The 24,561-nt window shown below is 45.0% G+C and overlaps 1 protein-coding gene across 7 annotated transcripts in view; it reads right to left on the reverse strand.

Annotated features, from left to right (window-relative positions):
- Nucleotides 1-2,418: 2,418 nt before the first annotated feature.
- The window catches only part of map7d3 (MAP7 domain containing 3), a 51,209-nt gene continuing 29,066 nt past the window's right edge, over nt 2,419-24,561 (reverse strand). For all 7 annotated transcript variants that reach the window (XM_055643953.1, XM_055643951.1, XM_055643949.1 and 4 more), the window contains 8 exons: nt 20,618-20,729; nt 16,686-16,866; nt 13,680-13,784; nt 12,015-12,068; nt 9,032-9,110; nt 8,134-8,284; nt 5,287-5,549; nt 2,419-4,241 (listed from right to left, as the gene is read on the reverse strand). In XM_055643953.1, coding sequence (XP_055499928.1) covers nt 4,234-4,241; nt 5,287-5,549; nt 8,134-8,284; nt 9,032-9,110; nt 12,015-12,068; nt 13,680-13,784; nt 16,686-16,866; nt 20,618-20,729 — 953 coding nt within the window. In that variant the 3' untranslated portion in view covers nt 2,419-4,233. The remainder of the gene's footprint in view (nt 4,242-5,286; nt 5,550-8,133; nt 8,285-9,031; nt 9,111-12,014; nt 12,069-13,679; nt 13,785-16,685; nt 16,867-20,617; nt 20,730-24,561) is intronic.

Below are 24,561 nucleotides of genomic sequence, written 5' to 3' on the forward strand. Positions count from 1 at the left end.
AAAGTTTCCAAAGGTGATGGACTGAAGACTAGATACTGAGAGCTCTCTTATACCTGCATTAAGGAGGCAATTAAACATACCTGAGCAATTACAAACACCTGCAAAACCATGTGTTTCAAACATGGTGGTGAACTGAAATGAAAATCTGTTTCCTCCACTGCACCAGAGGAAACCAAATTGTATAAAAATGGCCTTTAATAAAATCTGACAATGTGCACTTTAACTGTGAATTTTTCAATTACAAATCTCAAATTGTGGAGTAAATACAGAACTAAATAAATGATGGGTCTTGGCCCCAAACATTATGGAGGACACTGTATATTGGCCTCAAACCAAAATGTAGTTAGTAATAACGTGTCATAAAGTAATTGTTCTGGTGTATCTCATGAAGCTGAACCGATTGGAGTCATTTATTTGATTGTAGCACCTTGCTCTGTAAAGATATTGCAAGATATTGTAAAAACAGCATGGTGGCGCAGCGGTAGTGTTGCTGCCTTACAGCGCCGGACACCCGGGTTCGATCCCGACTAAGGGTGCTGTCTGTATGAAGTTCGTACATTCTCCCAGTGGGTTTCTCCAAGATCTTTGGTTTCCTCCCACAATCCAAAGACATACAGATATGTAGGTAAATTGGCTTAGTAAATGTAAACATTGGCAGGATAGTGTTAATGAGTGGGGGATCGCTGGTCAGCGCAGGCCTGATGGTCCGAAGGGCCTGTTTCTGCGCTGTTTCTCTAAACTAAACTAAATTCATGGTAGTGATTTCTACTTGATGCCAAAAGACAAATTTAGTGTTTCCAAAGCTGTAAAGTCATATTGGCCTCTAACTAACTTGCAGTTAGTAACAATGTGTTTTAAACAAACTTTTCTGATTCATCTCATGAAGCTGAATTGATTGCAACAATTTAACCAGGGTACATTGCCCTGAACAGTTTATAGCAAGATTCATGGAAGTGAATGCTACTTGCTGCACACAGACCAATTCAGTGCTTCTAAGCTGTAGATTTATTTTCCATATATCAGCCTCTAACTAAAATAAAGTTAGTAATAACATTTTGTAAACTAACTCGTAACCATGCCGGCCGGCCCTGAACTTTTCTGACTCTTGCTGCCAGTGTTCGAGTGCTGCGGCCAGTGCTGGAGAGGTGTGAGCCAGTGTTAGAGAGTTACTCGCTAGTGGCAGGGTGCAGAGTCGGAGCTCCGCTATAAGGGATTGAACATTTAAACATACCAATATTCAGCCTATTTTAATTTCACAACAGTTTTTGCTTATATTTAATTGTGTGCTAGCATGTGGGGTTTCTAAACTAACGTTTGAGATTACACCTAAATTGACATAACACTTATCGGGAAATGCACAAATCTGATGTTAATTATATATAGGGATCATGACCTGATGGTCTGCAGAGTCAGAGTCCAATGAACGGAATTATCTGGAGCATAAAAATATTAGCTTTTAATAAAAGTTCATCTGTATTTCCCCCAAACTGGACCCTCCGCCTCTGAATGGCTCAGATTTTACCTGCCGCTCCCAGCGATTGGCCTGACGTGGTGGAGGATGGCTGGTGCATTGGGAGCTGCCATGCCTCGAGCTGGCACAGACCAGTAGCTTGGACAACTGGCTCAACAGAGCATGAAGCTTCTTCACTGTAATCCAGTACACATTTGCTGGAAGATTGATGAATATTCCTTTCAAAGGTACGAGTGGAGGATTGAGGGCACACTGCGATCTGACATCAGACTCTAGTAAAACAGACAGGCTTAACCCTCTAGGATTCGCCAGCATCCAGGAAGATGCATTTTGGTTCTTGCGATGATTTATCACACAAGATCTAAAATAACCAACTGTACAATGTTGTTGAAAATGGTCCAAAGGTATTAAACCATTGCTCAATGTATTAAAACCAAAACCTACACTTGCCCACCCGCATTACAAGTCACACAGAAACAGGCCCTTCTGCCCACCATGTCCATGCTGGCCATCAAGGACCCATCTATACCAACCGAATTTGTCAACATATGATCTATAGTTATCCACGCCTTTGATCCATTGAAATCATCAGAAACACTTTCTGCTTCCACCACCACCTCAGGGCAGGGACTGGTAGCTGCCAAAGTGTCACAGGAAGAGCTCTTCCACAGATCCCTTCTTGCTCCCACCCTACACTCTAGTTTTAGGAACCTTTGCCTGGGGAAAAGCTCCCTACCCTCTGCCCCTCCATGTGGCAACCTGCCAGCTTCAAAGAGGGCTGCGATGGTTGGTGTGGACATGGTGAGCTAAAGTGCTTGTGATGTGTGACCATGTCCCCCTCTGTTTCTTCCACTGCATCAGAGGAAACCCTTACCGAGTTCACTGAACAACTGCGAGTAGTTAGTTGCAGCATGCTGAAAACTGGTTAAAATCAAGATAAGCCTGTGTTATTTTAAACCTGTAAAATTTATTTAAATGAGACATATTGCTATTTACATACAGTTGTGAACAGAGCACTGAGCAAAAGCAACATCTGCACAGAGCAAGGGGCAGTTCAGCTAAAGATTGTCATTTCTTGCAAAGATTTCAAGTTAATTATCTTACAAAATACACAAGACGATCGATCTAAGGCACTGTTCTAGGCTAACCAACTGTCATTGCGAGGTGAGCTGGACTGCCTTTAGCAGATGTTACAGACCAGAAGATTCCCATTTCTGTAAACTGCGCTGGCAACAACAGTTAAAGACAGTAAAAGCAGCCAAGTAATGGCTTCCCTTTAAGAGTGGACATGGCTGAGAAAGATGTTCATTGTAGCCGGGAGCCCCTATCAAATTAATAAGGAACAGTTGCATAACATAAGGAGAAAATATTACATAAAACTTAACAGATGGAGTGAGTGCTGTAAAAAGATACAGCTTCCTATGGATGGCAGCGGCTAATTCAGTCTGGAAGCTGAGGATGCATGCAACAGTTTCCCCAGATCAATCAGGAGTGCATGATGTCACCTGCTAGGTTAAAGGCTGCGGTGAAGCGGCTGTCTAAAGATAACAACTCTTCACAGATCACCTTGGGATGTTTTAGTAATACCACATTAATAATAAGATGCTAGGAAGAATATGACAAAAAGATCAAGAAACGGCCCTCTGGCCCAATACTGTTTTGAATGTACAACAAAATAACACTATGATGTACACAGAGAAACTTAAATACATTAAGCGAAAGAAAATTTGCCTTCAAATGAGCTAAATATGTAAATCCTAAGATCCTACCAACAAAAAAAAACTAAGTTTACTGACTGAAATTTAATGTACATTAGTGCAGGTTTATTGAAATACAATATTCTAGAAGGACAAAATGGAAACAGGGATCCTGTTAAATAATGGGTTAATTCACAATTCCTATTTCAGTACAACATTAAACATACTGTAAATGCAATGTAACATCAACCAATGCTTTCATATCAGTGAACTCCATTATAACTGTACCATATCCCTTCAAAACCATTCACGATTCATTGCTGGCTCTTCCCATTCCTTCCTACACTGTCCTTATGGAGACAAATCCATTGAAAGATCTCAGTCCAGGAGGGTGAATGAGAATGAGGAGAGCGAGTGTGGCACTCACTCCTGCATTCCATCATAACTACCGAGACTAATGTTTCCGGTACAGTACTTACTGGTTTTGTATTGGCAATCACACATTGACAATTGCAAAATTAACTGTGCAATTCAAGTCAAACAGATTCATATGTGAATCACAACAGTTTCTTTTAGCTTCATCAGTCTGTGTGAACCACAGTTGATTGCTTTGTCATTTTATTTAAAAAAAGAAATTTAATGAAGGGGATTAGTTGCAACTACAGAATGTAGGCACTATTCACCCTGCAGTTAGAGACCAGAATATAGCAACATTCATGTAACCTGACCATGTGCCTAAAGTGACATACCAGAGGTAACCTTAACCAATATGAAAATAAAGGTGGATCCAAGTAACTCGTTTGACAAGTGAGGGAATTAAATTTACAGAATAACCCAAAAAACAGGTTAGAAAAATCAAGTGAGAGAAAGTACAACACAGTGAAGAAGCGAGCTCCAGAAATATGGAACGGTGTAAACCAGCATCCTGTGCGACACTTCACCTTGGTAATGGACTCGTAATTCTTCTGCGCAAAACGAGAAGTCCTCTATAAGCAGCTTTGTGTAACAAGGCCTTCAGCACTTGGTAAAATACTGAATATGTATGTGCAACTTCAATCAAGACATTCAGAGTCCTGGGAAAATAGTACAAATTTCACATTACAAAGTTAGTCAGAGATACAGCATGTAAACAGCCGCTTTGGCCCAATGAGTCTGCACCGTTTCCCCCCCCCCCCAGATTCTACTCCTCACCCACATGCTGGGGGCAATTTACAGTGCCCAATCCATCTACCAACCTAGGCACCTTTGGGGTGAGAGGAGAAAGTGGAGATCCTGAGGAAACCCACAGGTCAGAGAGAACATGCAAACTAAACACCGACAGCACTAGTGGTCAGGATTGAGCCCAGGTCTCTGGTTCCGAGGCAGCGGTTCTACACAATGCACAGCACGAGGCAAGTTTTTCAGCTCATTCAAGTTACGTGTTTTTTGCACCCAACCAGGTACAGACTAACCTACATTCAGATTAATTGCCAACTATATACCTACATTCCCTCACCGTGCGGATCGTAAGGAACAGATTTTATACATTAAGCCCACTCTCGCCAGACCTCAGAACTGATCATTCCCATGGACTCAGTTGATCTCTGCTTCATAGATTTAAACAACTGACCATCCACAGGACCCTTTTAGCAAAGCACAAACTGTTGGAGAAATTGCCACAATCACTATGCCTTGAGGCTCTTTGTGTTTTTTGTTTACTAATAATTATGTCCATTCAATTCTTATGTTAGTTTGCTTTTATTTCATTGCTATGTGGTACTTTTCATATGATAGAACTGTGCACAATATTCTAATTGGGGTCTAAATCCAAACAGGTTGAACCAGATACGGGCTCCCAGCATGTTCGCACTTATGTCAATGTGTTTCCCAGTTGGTTGGCCTGACCTACTGCCGTGCAGTCTCCCTCCAATTGTAAAGGCGGCCACTTCTACAGCAAGCAAGCGCTTTAAAATACTTAAAATGCTGAATCTGCACTGCATGGTTTGAGCTTATGTTCCCCTATATTATTAGCTCAGAAACAATGCACGATATGACTTCACCCCATTCCCCATCAACCCGTACCTAAAGTTAGTAACAGGACACAGACCCAACATTGGAAAGACTAGAATCAGACTGTACCTGTCGCTCCCATTATAGGTGTGGTCAAAGACGTGATTCCTCCATTCTCTTCACATCCAATACTGTGACTCTCCGGATTGCTTTGGTTGCAGCCCTCAGCATCGCAGGCAGCCACAGCTAACTTGGTCTTTGAACAAACACCAAGCTCAATAAACTCATCAATGATCCATGTACTTGACTTTCCATTCTGATGTACAATACTGTCACCAACATCATTTACATGTAAAAGCTCCGATACAACACAGTTGTCCTTTGGTACCACACTTAAATAAAAGAACAATAAACAATATTAATATGTGAGAAACCAAACGGATGATTAACACCTGTTCTTAATGTTATAACACAGGTCTTTCACTCAATAAACACAACTAACTTTATAATCCATAGTTGTAGCTACTATTAGGATTTCCCATTGACATCCATGTAAGTGGTTCGCCTCCTGTTAAACAGTCCTATAACCAATTCTAATATAAAATCACTTTAAACATTGATTCAGTTTCGTGCACAACAGATCCCGCTTGAGCTACTGACTATTTCTAGCATTTTCTGCTTTGATTTCAGATATCTAGCATTTGCTCACTTCCCAATTTTTCCTGTTTCTCTAACCGATAATCATTTAATCAATTAATCTGCCTCAGGTAAGTATTTATGAGTTAAGGAAGAAAACATGTTTGTGGCTTATCATAGCAAGAAGATCCACTCAACGTGTTTCTCTCCCAAGCTTTGACAAAGGGGCCTAGACTTCAAATATTAAGTGTTTTGCGTTCCGAAGATGTTGCCGGTTACAGATGTCCTTGGAACAAGTCATTTTATGCTCAGAAAGCCCGCTTCAACATGTGTGAGACAAAGAATGGGAACAGGAGGCAAGGTTATTTGGTCTTTGAGCTTCTTCCGTTATCTGATGAAGTTGCAACCAATCCTTGACCTTCCCCACAACGGAGTTAGAAAACCAGACTTTAAATGAACAATCAAATTGTTAATGCCGTTTGTTGAAAAGTTCCATACTTCTACCACAGCGACCCAACACTTAAAAAGCAAGATGACATTCCGATGTTGATGGGCAACTTTACATTTTATCACTTCTGGCTGTCTGCCGTCCACAGCCTCCAACCTTATCATTTCCCAGCCCCGCTTTACCATCTCGCCAAAATCCATAAATACAACTTCCCTGGCAGACACATTGTTTCTGCCTGCTCCTGTCCTACTGAAATGATTTGCACGTACCTCGACTCCATCCTATCCCCCCTGGTCCAATCTCTCCCGACCCATGTCCAAGATACCTCACATGCCCTTCATCTCTTTAATGATTTCCGCTTTCCGAGCCCCCACTCCCTCATCTTTACTATGGACATTCAGTCACTCTACTCCTCCATCCCCCACCAGGAAGATCTTTAAGCTCTCTGTTTCTTCCTAGACCGCAGAACCATCCAATTTCCCTCTAAAACTCTACAACGCCTAGCGGAGCTGGTCCTCACCCGTAACATCTTCGAATCCTCCCACTTCCTCCAACTACAAGGCGTAGCATGGGCCCCAGCCATGTCAGCCTCTTTGTAGGGCATGTTGAACAATCCCTGTTCCAGGCGTACATTGGCGCTATCCCCGAACTCTATCTGTTACATTGACGACTGCATTGGTGCTACCTCCTGCACCCATGCAGAACTCATGGACTTCACCGTCAATTTCCATCCTGCACTCAAATTTACTTGGACCATCTCCAACACCTTCCCCTTCCTTGATCACAGGAAATAGACTATATGACGTCTATTACAAACCCCACTACTATCCCGACTACATATCTTCCCACCCTACTTCCTGCAAATGGCCCGTTTTTCCTTTATCATCGTTACTTTTTTTGCATACTTTTCAGTCATTGTTCTTTATATCTCTACATCATCGTCTATATCTCTCATTTCCCCTATACCTAACTAGTCTGAAGAAGGGTCGCGACCCGCAACGTCACCCATTCCTTCTCTTCAGAGATGCTGCCTGTCTCGTTGAGCTTTGTGTGTCTATCTTCAGCAACATTAACTCTGGATCATGGAATGGGCCGGTACACATAGCTGGGGACCAGAGCGCTCACAGCCAACTGTCTCTTCTATCGCCATAGCCGTCCAAACCAAAGATGGCTCAGCTAATTGTTGGTTGGGAAGGAAGCTGGATAAGGATCTGAAGGCAGGAGTTTACAGATCAGTAAGGAGAGGGTTAGGGACCAGAATTGCATGGAATGTTGGCAGAACCAGTGGGGATAGGCCAGGTTAACCTCCTCCTGCAATGACTGAATGTCTGTAAACCAGTCCTGTGGCACTGCTTTTCATCATCTACCACCTCATTTATCTTTGAATCAAATAATGTCTGATGAAGCCGGGGTGGAGGCAACTTGTGGTAGCTTTAATGTTAAAGGCTCTGTACATATTCAGTTATTGATCGAAGGGCTGGGACATAAAGATTAAAATCTTAGTGTTGACAAGAGAAGCAGAGCGATGGATGGGCTAAACATGGCAGCACCAAAGTGCTGGACAGTCAGAATGGAATCCCAGAGGAAAATCCAAGGCTGCAAAATGAAGAGGTTTATTACAACAAACAGTAAAGAAAGCTTCAATAAGCAAATCCTTCCTTGCAACCAACAGCCAGACACATTTATACATGGGTGGAAGTACACAAAATCTAATCAAAATAAGAAATACTGGAAACGCAAAATAAAAAATGGTGGAAATACACATGTAAGATAACATCTAGTGCTGAGGTCTCCCTGCAGAAAGTCATCTCTCCCCCCCCCCCCCCCCCCCCCCCCCCCCTTCAGATCGAGCTGGATACTGCACAAACCCTTTACAAGGTACAGAAACCTACCTTACACCCAACACTGACTCATTCAAATGCACTGTGATGTTATTGGTCTGGTTGACAGCATTTAACCCTGTTGTATCTCCCATAGCTTCATCAGACAACTCCACTTCATCTGGTGCTAGGTCTTGTAGTTCATCAATTCCATTAGTACTATCTGAAAATACAATAGGTGCAAGAAGAACTTGAGCAAGTGCTATGACTGTTGCAGACTCCTTGATCTGGATTTAAACAGACAAAGCCGGGAAGCTGCTCTTCCTTGTGGCAGCATTAGTACCAGGGCAGAAAACAGTAATTAGGCAGATACCTCTATGTGCACCAACGTACATGGGGCTGCAGCAGACACTGGCTGATAAGAGTAATGTGGGGGACAGGGAGCAGTTACATAGGACTGGCTGGACTGCACAGAGGGTGGTCTGACGCAAGATTGCGGTTGGGGGCAGTGCCATGGGGTTGCTGGTGGCGGCTGTGGCATGGGGCTATGAGTGGGACGAGAGAGAGCTTGTTTTTCTCTCCCTCTCTCACCGCCCCCACCCTCCCCAGACCGTGACTTGCAGCGGCCGTGGGAGGGAGTATTCACCCGGGATGAACTGACAGACCTGCTACCCTTTGTTCTTGGTGAGGATGATTGCAACAGCAAGGGGGCAGCTGTAGCCAGAGAGAGCCGAGTGCAGGGTACTGACGTTCGTTCTGTAGCCGCCACCTCCACAGGGTACCAGGCACATGCTGGCATTGGCATCAGGTGTACGAGCTGCACTGACTTCCACTTGCTGAGACACATATGTTGAATCCATTACCAGCTGATCAGAAGAGAAGGGAGGGAGGGAGGGAGGGAGGGTGGGCTCAGGATGCTCCTATTTCTGAGGAGCTTTGTACAATTTAGAATCTGTGCTGAATCACTCACCCACGTCATCTGCATCCTCATTCCTGGGTTCATCCTCACTGCTTTCCTCCGCTGCTGCGTCAAGTGTCATATCATCCTTCTGTGTAAAGGATGTTTACTGATGATCATTCACATCTCACCCGAGCCATGCAACACGCTAATCAACTTTCACCCAACAAGAATTTATTATTCATATAAGTAGAATTATCAACGGCACCCCGACCTTGGCTGTAGTTTGGGAGACACAGAATCTGCAAACATGATTCTTACTCCCGGATTTCAGCCATGTGACTCCTTGGGCTTTGTGACCACCTTCACGTGGATCTTGTGCGGCATTCGGTCTGGAACTAGAATCAAATCTCTCCTCATGATCACTGCTGTGCACAATGGCACAGCTGGCAGAGAAACTGATCTCCGGCAGGGTGCTGTCTATGTGGAGTTTGCACATTCTCCCTCTGCCAGTATGGTTTCCCCCAGATGGCCTGGTTCCTCCCCCCAAGTTTCAAAGTTAATTGGCCAGCATAAATTACCCCCAGTGTGTAGGCTTGATGGGATTACTGTGTAAATGGAGGTTTGTTAATGACAGCCATGGCTGAGCTGCGACTTTGACTAGTGTTTGACCATGTTTGCAGTGCTTCAGTGTGTACACGGTACTGCATTCTCGTGTAGACATTCTTCAGATCTGCATGTTGCGGGTAAGGCCAGCCAGCATTGAGTGCTCATTTCTAATTGTCCTAAAGATGGTGAGCCATTTTCCTGAAGTTCTTCCAAAACAGGTCCTTCCACACTGCCGTTGAGTGTGGAGTTCCAGAACGATGAAGAAACAATGATACATTCCCAGACAGGGGTATGTGGGCAGGAAGGGAACCTGCAGGTGGGGCTGTGCCTGATGCCCTTGTCATTGGCGGAAGAAGTCAGATTTGAAGGTGCTGTTGAAGTAGGTTAGACGTGTAACTGCTGTGTATTTTGTAGCCGTTACAAACGTAACCATGATGTTGTGCAATGACTGTCTAGGGGGTGGTACAAGGGGGGTGTTACAAGGGGGTGGTGCAAGGGGGGTGGTACAAGGGGGTGGTACAAGGGGGTGGTGCAAGGGGGTGGTGCAGGGGGGGTGGTGCAGGGGGGTGGTGCAAGGGGGTGGTACAAGGGGGTGGTACAAGGGGGTGGTGCAGGGGGTGGTACAGGGGGTGGTACAAGGGGGTGGTACAAGGGGGGTGGTACAAGGGGGTGGTACAAGGGGGTGGTACAAGGGGGTGGTACAAGGGGGTGGTGTACAAGGGGGGGTGGTACAGGGGGTGGTGCAAGGGGGTGGTACAGGGGGTGGTACAAGGGGTGGGTACAAGGGGGTGGTACAGGGGGTGGTACAAGGGGGTGGTACAAGGGGTGGGTACAAGGGGTGGTACAAGGGGTGGTACAAGGGGGTGGTACAGGGGGGGGTGGTACAGGGGGTGGTGGTACAAGGGGGGGGGTGGTACAAGGGGGGGGGGTGGTACAGGGGGTGGGTACAAGGGGTGGGTACAAGGGGTGGGTACAGGGGGTGGTACAGGGGGGTACAGGGGGGGTACAGGGGGGGGGGTACAGGGGGTGGTACAGGGGGTGGTACAGGGGGTGGTACAAGGGGTGGGGGTGGTACAGGGGGTGGTACAGGGGGTGGTACAGGGGGGGGTGGTGGTACAAGGGGGTGGTACAAGGGGGTGGTACAAGGGGTGGGTACAAGGGGTGGGGGGGGTACAGGGGGTGGTACAGGGGGTGGTACAGGGGGTGGTACAGGGGGTGGTACAGGGGGTGGTACAGGGGGTGGTACAGGGGGTGGGGGGGTGGTACAGGGGGTGGTACAGGGGTGGTGGTACAAGGGGGTGGTACAAGGGGGGGGTGGTACAAGGGGGTGGTACAAGGGGGTGGTACAGGGGGTGGTACAGGGGGTGGTACAGGGGGGTACAGGGGGTGGTACAAGGGGGTGGTACAGGGGGGGTGGTACAAGGGGGTGGTACAGGGGGTGGTACAGGGGGGGTACAGGGGGGGTACAGGGGGTGGGTACAAGGGGTGGGTACAGGGGGGGGTACAGGGGGTGGTACAGGGGGTGGTACAGGGGGTGGTACAGGGGGTGGTACAGGGGGGGTGGTACAAGGGGGTGGTACAAGGGGGTGGTACAAGGGGGTGGTACAAGGGGGTGGTACAGGGGGGTGGTACAGGGGGTGGTACAAGGGGGTGGTACAAGGGGTGGTACAAGGGGGTGGTACAGGGGGGTGGTACAAGGGGGGGTGGTACAAGGGGGTGGTACAGGGGGGGTACAGGGGGTACAAGGGGGGGGTGGTACAGGGGGGGTGGTACAAGGGGGGTGGTACAAGGGGGGGGGGGGGTACAAGGGGGGGGTGGTACAGGGGGTGGTACAAGGGGGTGGTACAAGGGGGGGTGGTACAAGGGGTGGTACAATGGGGTGGTACAATGGGTGTTAATCACGGGTTGCTGTGGCCTGGATGCTGTTGAGCTTTGAGTCATTGGAACTTATAGAAACTATATGATGATGTGTCACAAGGCCTCTGACCTGTTCATGTAGCTATTGATATGGCTACCCCAGTTTGCTTCCTGTTCAATGGTGGGAAAGTTGTCAATGATAATATCAAAGGGAACAAGTTTAAAGGTTTGAAACAGGCCGTTCGGCCCACCGAGTCCATGCCAACCACCAATTCACACCAGTGCTGCATTCTCCCACTTTCTCGTTCACTCCTTACACAAACCCACACATGTTTGGGACGTGGGAGGAAACCAGAGCACCTGGAAGAAGCACAGGGTGAATGCACAAACTCCACGCAGACAGCACTCGAGGTCAGGATCGAACGTGGTTGTCTGGTGCTGTGAGACAAGGACTCTATCAGGTGTGCTACTGTTAAACCATCTTCCCTTCCCTTGGTGCTAGCCTTTATCCTGGAGATAGCAAGTGGGGGAGCAGGAGAAACAAAACTAGAGAGTAGAAACAAAACCAATTCCAATTAATTTAATTTACCTTTGATTGTTCTTGACCCTCCTTTCTGGTTCTCTTCATAATTTCTTTAATTCTCTGTTAATTACAGGAAAACATTTACTTGCCTGGGGCATCGGGAATTTGAAAAATATTCAAGCCACAGTGTAAATATGTAAATAATGTGAACTTGCTGCCAGACTAATTCCAGCTCAGAATCCAATCCCCTTCCTCTTGTACCAGCCAGCCTAGAGCTAAAGCCTCAGTACAGACACATGGTCAGGGGAGGGGAACTGTCACCCAGACACATGGTCTGTCACACCATGATCACAAGAAAAGGCAATAATGCAGCTGGAGGGGCCCAGATTAAAACCAAGTAACTTGTAGCTGTGTGGTTTGTTAAAACTGACAGCCATCTGCAGCCAGGTTGAGGCACACACCTCACATTCGCTTGGTAGGTCCAAGAGTGCACCAGGCCTGCCTGCAGCATTGAAGCAGCCAAAACATGGTTAGTTTGACAAGAGTCTCATTTGAGTCACCCATCCAGAGACTCCTTTATGTAGGCTAAAGTGTCCGCGAACTCTGGAGCCATCTTGCATAACTGTGCAGTCAAGAGCAGAGTTGTAGCACAACTCTCCACTCACCGTCATGGGCTCGGCGATGGTCACCTGCAGATTTCCCTGCCCTCGGGCTTCGGACTTCCCCAGCAGGTTTGACACAAACAATCTGGTATCAACAGAATTCACCAGCAAGTCAACGTCTTTACCGCATCAAGGAATTGGAGTTGGACGCACTCCGAGCATGCTGATCACCGGGCATGCAACAGCATCATTGACTGGCGTTTATGAGGTGGTCACATGAAACGTTCAGGTAGTTGGTGACCACCAGGAAAAGTAAAGGCCGTAATCAGGGAAGGGTGGAGTCAGATGGAGCGACAGAGATAGGAAACACGTTAGGGCAATTGGCAGGAGATTTTATAGCAGCAAACAAGACGGCAGGATGGTGTGTTCCCTCCATGTTGCCACGGTCCAGGATGTCTCGGAGCAACTGCAGAACACTCAAGGGGAAGGCTGACCAAATCTGGCAAACATCTGTGACACTACCTCAGCACCTGGTGAAATCTGCCCAGCACTCAAAATCCCATCCTGGTACCTGGGCAGGACAATCTCAAATCTCTGAACATTAACAATAGGATTTATTTACATCTGTCTTTATTAACATTACAGAGCAGCGCTTCCAGCTTGCCTCACAATTCAATCACGCCCACTTTAACAGCCTTCTCCAGAAAGTCTCAGGCGTCTGATAGTATCCCACCTTAATGGCCAGGTTGAGGAATCATGCCTTTTGGGTTAAAGACCAGAGAGATGTAGCTCTGTTTGATCTCATGTTTGCTCTACATGACTACTGTCAGATGGTGTGGGGTAAGGGAAGCTTACATCTTCTCAGTGTGGGTGTGTCTCTTTACGACATAAACTGAGACCAGATCTGCACCTCAGACACATTCATGGCTCTATCTGTTGAGACCACACTGACTGCACTCCCTATATTTCCCAAGTACTTCATGATTCCCCACGCTTTAGCCCTTATCCATAAACTGGAGCTCTTCAGAATCCTAATTCAATGTTAGCCAATCAGTCACTCCTCGCCTCATCTCTTGCGTTCTCCTGCAATGGGCCCTGGCCCATCAACAATTAAAAGTCAGGACCCCACCTTCTTCCTCTCGAGACGTTCTTGCTGGTTCTGCTGCATAATTCGCTCCCGCTCCAGTCTCTGCCGCTCAGCTTCTTCCACAGCTTTCGCCTCTGCCTCCTCTCGCTGAAACACAGGCGAGAAATAGAGATGCAACTCAGAAAATGAAACCGCACAGAGTTTGGCTAATGGTCTTCCCACCAGACTTTGTGTGATTTAATTTATCTTTTATGATCCATTAAAGAGGTAACGATGGAATTAAATGTGGATAGATCCAAATGCCAGACTTGTTAACATGAATTTCTGCTGAGAGCTGAACTTCAGGGTATTTATGGGATACGAGCAAACAACAGTAATATTCTGCCAATCCTTGGGAAGCTATCCCATTGCAGAAACTGTACAGGAGACTTAGTTATCAGGTGGCAAATACAATCTATCAAACAAATTACTTCCAGAGAGATAATGAGGAGCAATTTTAAGTATCCTCTGTAAACTGCGTAAGTGGGTAAACTGAGTTCCGAGTGGACTTACAGAGATTAAGTGAATGGGCATGGGTATAGTGCAGAGGTGCAGCACCAAGATAGTCACATCTTAATGAGCTTGGTGATCTGCCTGATGAAAATGTGCTGAATACCTGGAAGAATGCAGATCCTCCTCTCCACAGCAAAACAACTGCTATGTTGAGAAGAAAGGCTGCAAGGAAAAGACTGGGAACTGCAGACTGGGTGAGTTTAACACAAGTTGGTAAGGGGGGGGGGGGGGGAGGAGAGAAAAGGTGGGCGACAATTCTGAGAGACAGGATTTATCTTCAGTTGGAAAGGCAAGAATTGATCAGGGATAGTCCGCATGGCCTTGAGCATGGGAAATCGTGTCTCAAATTTAACTGCGTTTTTTTGAAGAAGTGATCACGATGATTGGTTGTGATGAGGGTGGTGTGGTACACATTATCTGCACTGATTTTAAGAAGGCCTTTGTCAAGATACTACATGTTAGGCTGGTTTGGAAGATCCTGGTTGAGCTAGCCAATTGGATGCAACATTGGCTTGAAGGTAGGAGACAGATGGTGGCAGTAGAGGACTGCTTTTCAGACGGGAGGTTTGTAACAAGCGGTGTTCCATTGGGATCGGTGCTGGACATAGAACAGAACAGTACAGGACCAAGCCCTTCAGATCACAATATCTGTGTCAAACATGATGCCGATTTAAAGTGTATATCTGTCAACACATGGTTTATATCCCTCTGCTCCCTACTCGCTCATGTGTCTGTTCAAATGCCTCAAACTATCCTATCATAACAGTTTCTGCCACCTCCCCTGGAAGTGTGTTCACACTCTAAAGAAAGACTACCACATAATCTTCTTTAAACTTTCTTCCCTTCACCTGGTATTTGATACTTCCACTCTGGGGAAAAGGTCGACTACCCAGTCTGTATGCATCTCTGACAGGTCTCCCCTTCGCTTCTGTCGTTCAAGAGAAAAGGAATTAAGTTATTCCAACCTCTCCTTCTAGCTAAAATTCTCTTGTTCAGGCAATTTCTTGGTGGATCTCCTCTGCACGCACTATAAAGCCCTGCACACAATACTGCAAATACAGCCTAACATGTCTTGCAGATCTGCATCATGACTTATGACTCTTATACTCAAACCCCAACTAAAAACCTTCATATTATTCCAGTAATTGGGCAACCAGAACTGCAAGCAATACTCCAAATGCATCCATACCAAAGTCATATAAAGGCACATACTCAATGCACCCACCTACGAAAGCAACCATTTCATTTGCATTCTTTACCACTCCAGCTACTTGTGTCACTTTCAGGGATTTATGGACGTGAACCCCAATATCTCTCTGCACATCAATGCTGTAAAGGGTAATTCCATTAAATTGTATACCATCCCCTTACATTTGACCTCCCAAAGTTCATAAAGTCAGATTAAACTCCATCTGTCATTTCTCTGACCATATTTATAACTGCTCCATATCCTGCTGAATCCTTTGACAACCGTCCTCACTATCCACAACTTTTAAATTTTATGTTGACTGTAAATATACAAATCATCCCATCTACATCTTGTCCAAGTCATTTAAACACAATCACAGAAGCCCTGATACTGATCGCTGCATAACACCACTGGTCACAGATTTCCAGTCACAATAATACTTCTTCACCTCTACATTCTATCTTCTATGGCCAGGCCAATTTTAAATCAACTCTACCACATCTCCATGGATTCCATGTGCCTTAATTTTCTGTATCAGCTATGGATCCATGGAGCTAGACAATAGGTGCAGGAGTAGGCCATTCGGGCCCTTAGAGCCAGCACCGCCATTCAATGTGATCATGACTGATCATCCCCAATCAGTACCACGTTCCTGCCTGTGGTAGAGTTGATCAAAAATTGGCTCGGGTTTCAACAAGGACCCATGAAAGTTTTTCCAATGTGGCCAACATCCATTGCTCTACCCACATATCATCATCCTCTCCTCTTCAAATAACTCAAATGTTTAAGACATTGACCTCCCCATCTGGTCTTTTATTTCATATTTATCTTGACCTAGTGACTAAAGAGAATTTCAATCCCGCAGACAACTGGACTGAGCAGAAGGTGACTGATAATATTTAGTTACTGCTGGAAAGATCCAGCAGAACAAAGTGCTATAATTTGCAGAGTAATAAATATACAGATTGCACAGATCTTAATTAATATAGGTCGATTCAATAAGCTGATTGGCTAAGTAAGTATGGTATTCAAAAGAACACGGGTTTGGTTGATCAGGATGACTTTGGATTACAAAGAGGAAAGTGACTGTGGACCGAATGAAGCAACATTTGTAGTATGAAAGGTGATTTAGCCCAGTTTCATAGAACTAATGACCAAGCATTGTGCAACTAAATGTATACACCAGAAAACCAATTCATCACATATTTAGGGACAAAGTATAAAAATCTTTGTTTATCCATATTCTTAATGTTTCAAAGTTTAAATTAGATTGCATATTTTCTTTGCTACCAATGGTGAACTCTGACCTGGAGCTTTATGTCAGCAAGGCGGTCCTGCTCTTCAAGCTCCTGGAAAAGCCTCTCCTCTTCCGTCTTTCTTTGATCCTCCTCTTCTGCAAGCTTTCTCTCTTCTCTCTGCACACAGGCTGCTTCTTCCCTGCGAACATTCTCTTCTGCCTCCTTCTGCTGTAACTCTTCTTTCTTGTGCCTTAAAAGAATTGCAAAAGCTTTTCACCGTACCTCAGTACACATGACAATAAAGTAAACTAAAAACTAAATCTCTGCAGCGATCAGTCTTGACTGTCACCACACCCAAATACAAACAGGGGCCAATAAAACACATGTATTCTCTAGGTCTGTGAATTGCAGAACCACCAAGTGGCACAGTGCATGGTGCACCCACATGCTGCCTTCCAATTCATTCTCCCCATACCCAGAGCTTGGATTGTTGATGTGCTAAACAATTACTGCTTTAATCAGAACCCCTCACCCCTCAAAATCAAAGAAAAAACAAGTAAATGACTGAAGCGATATTCAAGTTGAGTTTATTGCCATATGCACAGGTATGTCAAGATACAGGTCACTTGGAGTAGCATCACAGGCACATAGACTCAGACAACACACACAAACAAATACCCAGAACGAGGCACTAAAAGAGGAGCTGTGTCTCCTGACAGCTCTGGGTTCTGCAGTTCACAACCTGGCTACACAGCAAGAACAGCAGAACATCAGCTTCTAGACACAGTCCCCACACCAGCCAGACTGAGTATTGAATAATCATGGGTGCTGTGGAAACAACAAATGGGGCAGGGAGAGAGCAACACTCCCAAAACAGAACATTGTTCCTGCTCACGATGTACATATCATGTGTGAAGGAGGTCTAGTATGTAGCGGGGAGACAAGCTGGAAGATTATTCGCCAGCGCAATCATTCGCAGAGTCTGGCTGGAGAAGCGCTATTTCTTCCCTGACTCCCTGCATCACTGTTATGAGTTAGAGGGGTACAGCTCAAGGTTTGGCCCATCGAGTCTCCGCCAAACATGAAATAGTCATTTAACACATTCTAATTTATGTTGGCCCCTCAAACCACTCTGACTTCTGCACTTCACCAACCTTCTGCACAATTCACCAATAACTGCCACTTTAACTCTTCCCTTCCCTCCGTCCAGGGACCAAACAGGTCAGTGTCATACAGCATGGATAGTGACCCTTCAGCCTAACTCGCACGTGCTGACTGACATGCGCATCTAAGCTAATCCTATTTGCCTGCGTTTGACGTATCACTCTAAACCCTTCCTATCCACAGCAAAGGAGGGATTTGGTAGCACTTCAATTTAATGCCCACACAGTGAACCGAGAAACCAAGCACATACAGTGCCCTCCATAATGTTTGGTACAAAGAGCCATCGTTGATTTATTTCCCTCGGTACTCCACAATTTGAGATTTGTAATAGAAAAATAATCACATATGGTTAAAGTGCACCTTGTCAAATTTGAATTAAGGCTACTTTCATACATTGGTTTCACCATGTAGAAATTACAGCAGCGTTTATACATAGTACACCCATCTCAGGGCACCATAATGTTTGGGACACAGCAGTGTCATGTAAATGAAAGTAGTCATGTTTAGTATTTTGTTACATATCCTTTGCATACAATGACTGCTTTAAGTCTGTGATACATGGACATCACCAGTTGCTGGGTTTCTTCTCTGGTGATGCTCTTCCAGGTCTGTATTGCAGCCATCTTTAGCTTATGCTTATTTTGGGGCTAGTCCCCTTCAGTTTTCTCTTCAGCATATTAAAGAAATGAAATGAAATGAAAAAATGATTCAATTTATTGTCATTGTCAGTGTACAGTACAGAGACAACAAAATGCATTTTTAGCATCTCCCTTGAAAGGGAGACACAGGGCGTCGCGGTGTGCCCGCGCCTGCCGCCGTAACATTCCATTACAGGCAAAGGTGGGTGAAGTGTCTTGCCCAAGGACACAATGACAGTATGCACTCCAAGCGGGATTTGAACCGGCTACCTTCCGGTCGCCAGCCAAACTCTTAGCCCATTGTGCTATCTGTCGTCCTTCAAAAGGCATGCTTAATTAGGCTCAGATCAGGTGATTGACTTGGCCACTCAAGAATTTACCCTTTTTTGCTTTGAAACACTCCTTTGTTGCTTTAACAGTATGTTTGGGATCCTTGTCTTGCTGTAGAATGAACCGCTGGCCAATGAGTTTTGAGGCATTTGTTTGAATTTGAGCAGATAGGATGTGTCTGTACACTTCAGAATTCATTATGCTACTACCATCAGCAATTGTATCATCATTGAAGAAAAGTGAGCCAGTACCTTCAGCAGCCATACATGCCCAGGCCATAACACCCCGCCACTGTGTTTCACAGATGAGTTGGTGCGCTTTGGATCTTGGGCAGTTCCTTCTCGCCTCCATACTTTGCTCTTGCCATCACTGTGATATAAGTTAATCTTCATTTCATCTGTCCACAACACTTTTTTTCCAGAACTGTGGTTGCTCTTTTAAGTACTTCTTGGCAAACTGTAACCTGGCCATCCTATTTTTGCAGCTAACCAGTGGTTTGCATCTTGCAGTGTAACCTCTGTATTTCTGTTCATAAAGTCTTCTGCGGACAGTGGTCATTGACAAATCCACACCTGACTCCTGAAGAGTGTTTCTGATGTCGGATGGGTGTTTGGGGGATTTTCTTTATTATAGAGAGAATTCTTCTGTCATCAGCTGTGGAGGTCATCTTGGCTTGCCAGCCCCTTTGCGATTACTAAGTGTTCTCTTTCTTCTTAATAATGTTTCAAACAGTTGATTTTGGTAAGCCTAAGGTTTGGCTGATGTCTCTAACAGTTTTATTCTTGTTTCTCAGTCTCATAATGGCTTCTTTGACTTTCATTGGCACAACTTTGGTCTTCATGTTGATAAACAGCAATAAAAGTTTCCAAAGGTGATGGAAAGACTGGAGGAAAGACCAGGTGATGGGAGCTCTCTTATACCTGCATTAAGGCAATTAAACACACCTGAGCAATTACAAACGCATGAGACGCCATGTGTCCCAAACATTATGGTGCCCTAAAATGGGGGGCTATTTATAAACACAGCTGTAATTTCTACATGGTGAAACCAAGATGTATAAACATACCCTGTAATAAAATCTGCCAGCTACAAGACTTCAGCTTGACAAGACCCCTTTAGCTCACATTATCCTGCTTTGTCTTTTCTCTTAATCTCTGTCCCATCACAAACATTTGGTCTTCCCCTCCACAATTTAAAATGCCTATTTTCTAACCTTTCCTGCTTCTGATGAAAAGTCAGACTTGGAACAATAAGCGTTTCCTGCTCCACAGATATTGGTATCCCCAGGAGAAAACCCCACATGGTCACGGGGAAAACGTATAAACTCTGTATGACAGCACCCATAGTCAGGATCAAATCTGGCGCTGTAAGGCAGCAACTCCACCCGCTGCACCACCATGCCACACCACGGACGTTTAGTGATAACTGGGAGCTTTCAGTCAGATTTTATGTTTCGCCAGGAATTGATCACTTACACGGTGCACTTTTGCTAAAATCCAAATTAGATCACAGCACTGATAAACAAACAGAACGACACAATCCACTTTCTGGTCTTAAATATATCAAAAGTGCCCTTTGTAGAGCTTTTCTTGGGATTAAGCACCACTCAGTGCAAAGCACTGCAGAACCAGGAAATGCTTGCTTCCAACTGTTCCCTGCAATTTCATTTCCAGCTGTTTCCTGTAACGTATTGCAGTGGAAATTGCAGTCATCATTTTAGGTATGCAAAGCTAAAACTATGGAGGCTAACAAAATGGCTCTCATTGTCAGACTCTGGAACTTGAATCCAAAACACATCTGCCAATGCAAGAAAGCCTGAACTTACAAACAAATGGTGATAACCCTCAGGCCATGTCTGTGTACACTTACTTCTCAGCTTCCGCTAACTGCAGTTTCTCCAGCTCTTCACGCTCCTTCTGTTCACGAGCTAAACGCCTGTTCTCAGCCAGGATTTTAGCAGCTTCTTCAGCAGATGTGGTCCCTGCAATATCACCAAAGCAAGGTGAATAATAGGGGACACAGCAGTTACAAATTAAATATTTGTAGGCCCCAAAATCATATGAATAATACAAAAACTTCATGCTAAATCACATTTCTGATGAACAATCTTCAACCTTGGTTGTGAAGACTGAAATAGAAGGATTAGCCAGATGAATGAGTGGCAATGGAGCACGTGCAGGGAGCAGGGATTCATATTGTTGGATCATTCAGATAGGAGTGACCTGCACAACCGTGACAGGCTGCAACCAATCTGGAGAGGGAACCAATATCCTGGAAGGGAGATTTGCTTCTTCTGGATATGAGCAAATTTACTATGTGGTTGTTAACCAAGCAAAGATGGTTGGTCTGGCAAATGGAACAACAGGGTTTAGGTTTGGAGCTGTATGTGGAGCTGGGAAAGACTATGCTTTGAGCAGATTGACTAATGTTGAGCCAATGTGCATGGCGTTTGCTTTCCTTGCAATGATCCCCCACATTAACAACTAGGCCCCTGCTGGTTGCACACAGCAGGCATTACTGGGTTGTGGGGAGGAACAGGAAACAAAAATGAGTGTTAATTAGAGATGCCAGTATAGGGGGTTACATAGAAGCATAGACAATTGATGCAGGATGAGGCCATTTGGCCCTTCGAGCCAGCACTGCCATTCATTGTGATCATGGCTGATCGTCCCCTATCAATAACCCGTGCCTGCCTTCTCCCCATATCCCTTGATTCCACTAGCCCCTAGAGCTCTATCTAACTCTCTCTTAAATCCATCCAGTGACTTGGCCTCCACTGCCCTCTGTGGCAAGGAATTCCATAAATTCACAACTCTCTGGGTGAAAAAGTTTTTTCTCACCTCAATCTTAAATGACCGCCCCTTTATTCTAAGACTGTGGCCCCTGATTCTAGACTTGCCCACCATTGGGAACATTTTTCCTGCATCTAGCTTCTCCAGTCCTTTTATAATTTGATATGTTACTATAAATCCCCCCCCTCCCATCCTAAACTCTAGTGAATACAAGCCTAGTATTTTAAATGTGTTTCACTGATTCGCCGCACTGAAAGCTGAGCAGGCTGGGGAAGAGAGAATCACCCTAGTTTTATTTCACCATAGCAAGCTGTGTGTGACTGGCAGTGCATTACCTGCAAAGGCAGTGGAGGCAGATTCAATGGGAACTTTCCAAAGGAATTTGGATAAATACTAGAACAGAAAAATGAATAGCACTGGGAACCGGGTGGTGAGCAAGACCAACTGGATAAGCGATGTGTACCTTACTACCCGAGGCGGAAGGAGCTGAATGGCTCTTCTGTTCTGCATGACTTTATACTAACCTCTTTTGCCTACTTCCCAATTTTTATTTACATTAACAGAATCATAATTAGCACAGAAACAGGCCCTTTGGCCCAACTTGCCCATGCCAACCAAGTTGCCTGATCTATGCCAGTCCCACCTGCCCTCATTTAGTCCATATTCCTCCAAACCTTTCCTATCCATGTACCTGTCCAAATGTCTTGGGAAGAGAAATTTCCATTTGAGCCCAAGAGCTGGTAGATTGATGCCGGCTGCTGTTTTGCAATATTCCCAGCTCCATAGAATAACCCCTAGTAAACGTATTCAGAATACCTACGGCATGACAAATACCGTTAACATAGGTCTTATGCTAGATTTATGAATATACACCACTCAATAATCAGTACAATAGCAGGTGTACTTTTCTGCACAAGCCCTTTTGTTGTGTTACCTCTTGATTAAAAATTTCCAACACTTAGGTGGAGAAGGGCTATTTTGCAACAAGTAGGATTCTGATATAATAAGAAACTCTACTTTGAATAATCGGATCCTTTATTCAAAACTGCATCAAACAAATGGCAACATCTGGATCGATAATGCCATCCTCAAATCCACAATATTTTGACTGAAAGGTGCTCCAAATAGAGCCAGACATGGCAGGCTACTTAAGTGGCAAACTGAAGAGAAGAAGGCCCCGACGAGTGACGGTTTTCAATTCCTTTCTCTGCAGCTTGTACAATAAGGAAAGCCCGGGGAGAGGCGTTCTTTGATCATAGACACATTAGCATCTGCAAACCTCACTGCTCCAGCTCACAGCTTGCCAGGTGGAAGCCGGCAAACGAATCATGGCCCAAGTTTGCCTTCAGCCTGGGCAACTCAAGTTACAGGAAGGCCACCTGTCCACTCCTTGGGAACCAAGGACTGCCCCAGTGATCTACAGGTTCTTTCTATAGCTTTATTAACATTTCAGTTGACTGCTTGGTGGTGTTGGGAAATTTTCCAGCTTTATAATTGTTACACAGAATACACAAACCACGAATAAGCAATGGGCTGATAAGACCGTAGATATTTATGGCACAGGATGCAGTAGTCATGTGCTATCGCGTTTGTGCCAATGAAAGGAAAATTTCAGGCTAATCCTACTTCCTGCTCAGAGTCTCGCAGGATATGATTTGTCCAGGTACCTTTCAAATATGATGAACATTAACCTTTCTGACAGTATGTTGCAGACCCCAATCCAGGCATAATCTATCATGCTCCTCAACAGACCTCAGCTATTGAACTTTGATCAAAGAAATTGGGCCTTCCTGTTCATTCAGGCCGGTCTTACACATCAGTTAAATTGAAAATCAGTCTTCACTTCCAAAAACAACCCCAGCCTGATCAATCTCTCACTATTACTGTAATTCTCCAGCCTTGGTAACAGCCTAATGAACCATCTCTACACCCTCTTTAACAATGCAACAGTTCTGTAATCTGAATTTGGCACATAGACTCACCCAGAAGATTAATTTAATTTTAGAACCATTTTGCCCAATCTCTAAACAGATTATTTATCATCTGGCCAAACATTCTGAGACTCACCGCGGGTCATGACCACAGGAACATCATCCCTAATTGCATCCATCGGGACTTCTACACTCACTGTTATGTGGCAGACAATGAATGTCCCTGCTTTGCCATTTAGTCAGAGTGCAGGACCAGCAGCTCTCAAGAAACTTAATGCCACCCAGGACACAGCAGCATGTTCGATCAACACCCGTCCCTCACACTGAGCATTCATTCCCTCCACCACTGTGGCTACAGTTTAATTATATACAAATATAAGATAGTGAAAAGGTCTGTGCAAAAATGCATAATTACAAAGCATATGCAGAAATTACACAAGATGCTTGTGAGTTAATAGCTGGAATGTTATGTACAGGTTTGGCCTCCTTTCCAAAGGAGGAATATACTCGAGAAAGGTTCAGATCGATTTCTGAGAGATTTCCATACTGAAGATTAAGTCAAATGGACCTGTATTCTCCAGACTTTAGAAAAGTGGGGACCCCAATGAATTACAATAATTATTTTACAGGAAAGGACGAGCAGGCTGAGTCGTCGCGAACGGTCGTCAACGCACACCTTGCTGATTTCATCAACTTTACCACCTGGACTATCTCAGACACCTCTCTCCCCTTTCTTGTTGTGTCTCCATCACAAGAGACAGATTATAAGTTTCTATAAGATCCCCACTCAATCTTCTAAATTCTAGCGAGTACAAGCCAAGTCTATCCAGTCTTTCTTCGTATGAAAGTCCTGACATCCCAGGAATCAGTCTGGTGAACCTTCTCTGTACTCCCTCTATGGCAAGAATGTCTTTTCTCAGATTAGGAGACCAAAACGGTACGCAATACTCCAGGTGTGGTCTCACCAAGATCCTGTACAACTGCAGTAGAACGTCCCTGCTCCTATACTCAAACCCTCTTGCTATGAATGCTAACATACCATTCGCTTTCTTCACTGCCTGCTGCACCTCTAACTCACTTCTAACTCTCC

The sequence above is a fragment of the Leucoraja erinacea genome, chromosome 12, assembly GCF_028641065.1.
Source record: "Leucoraja erinacea ecotype New England chromosome 12, Leri_hhj_1, whole genome shotgun sequence".
Taxonomy (NCBI): Eukaryota; Metazoa; Chordata; class Chondrichthyes; order Rajiformes; family Rajidae; genus Leucoraja; species Leucoraja erinaceus.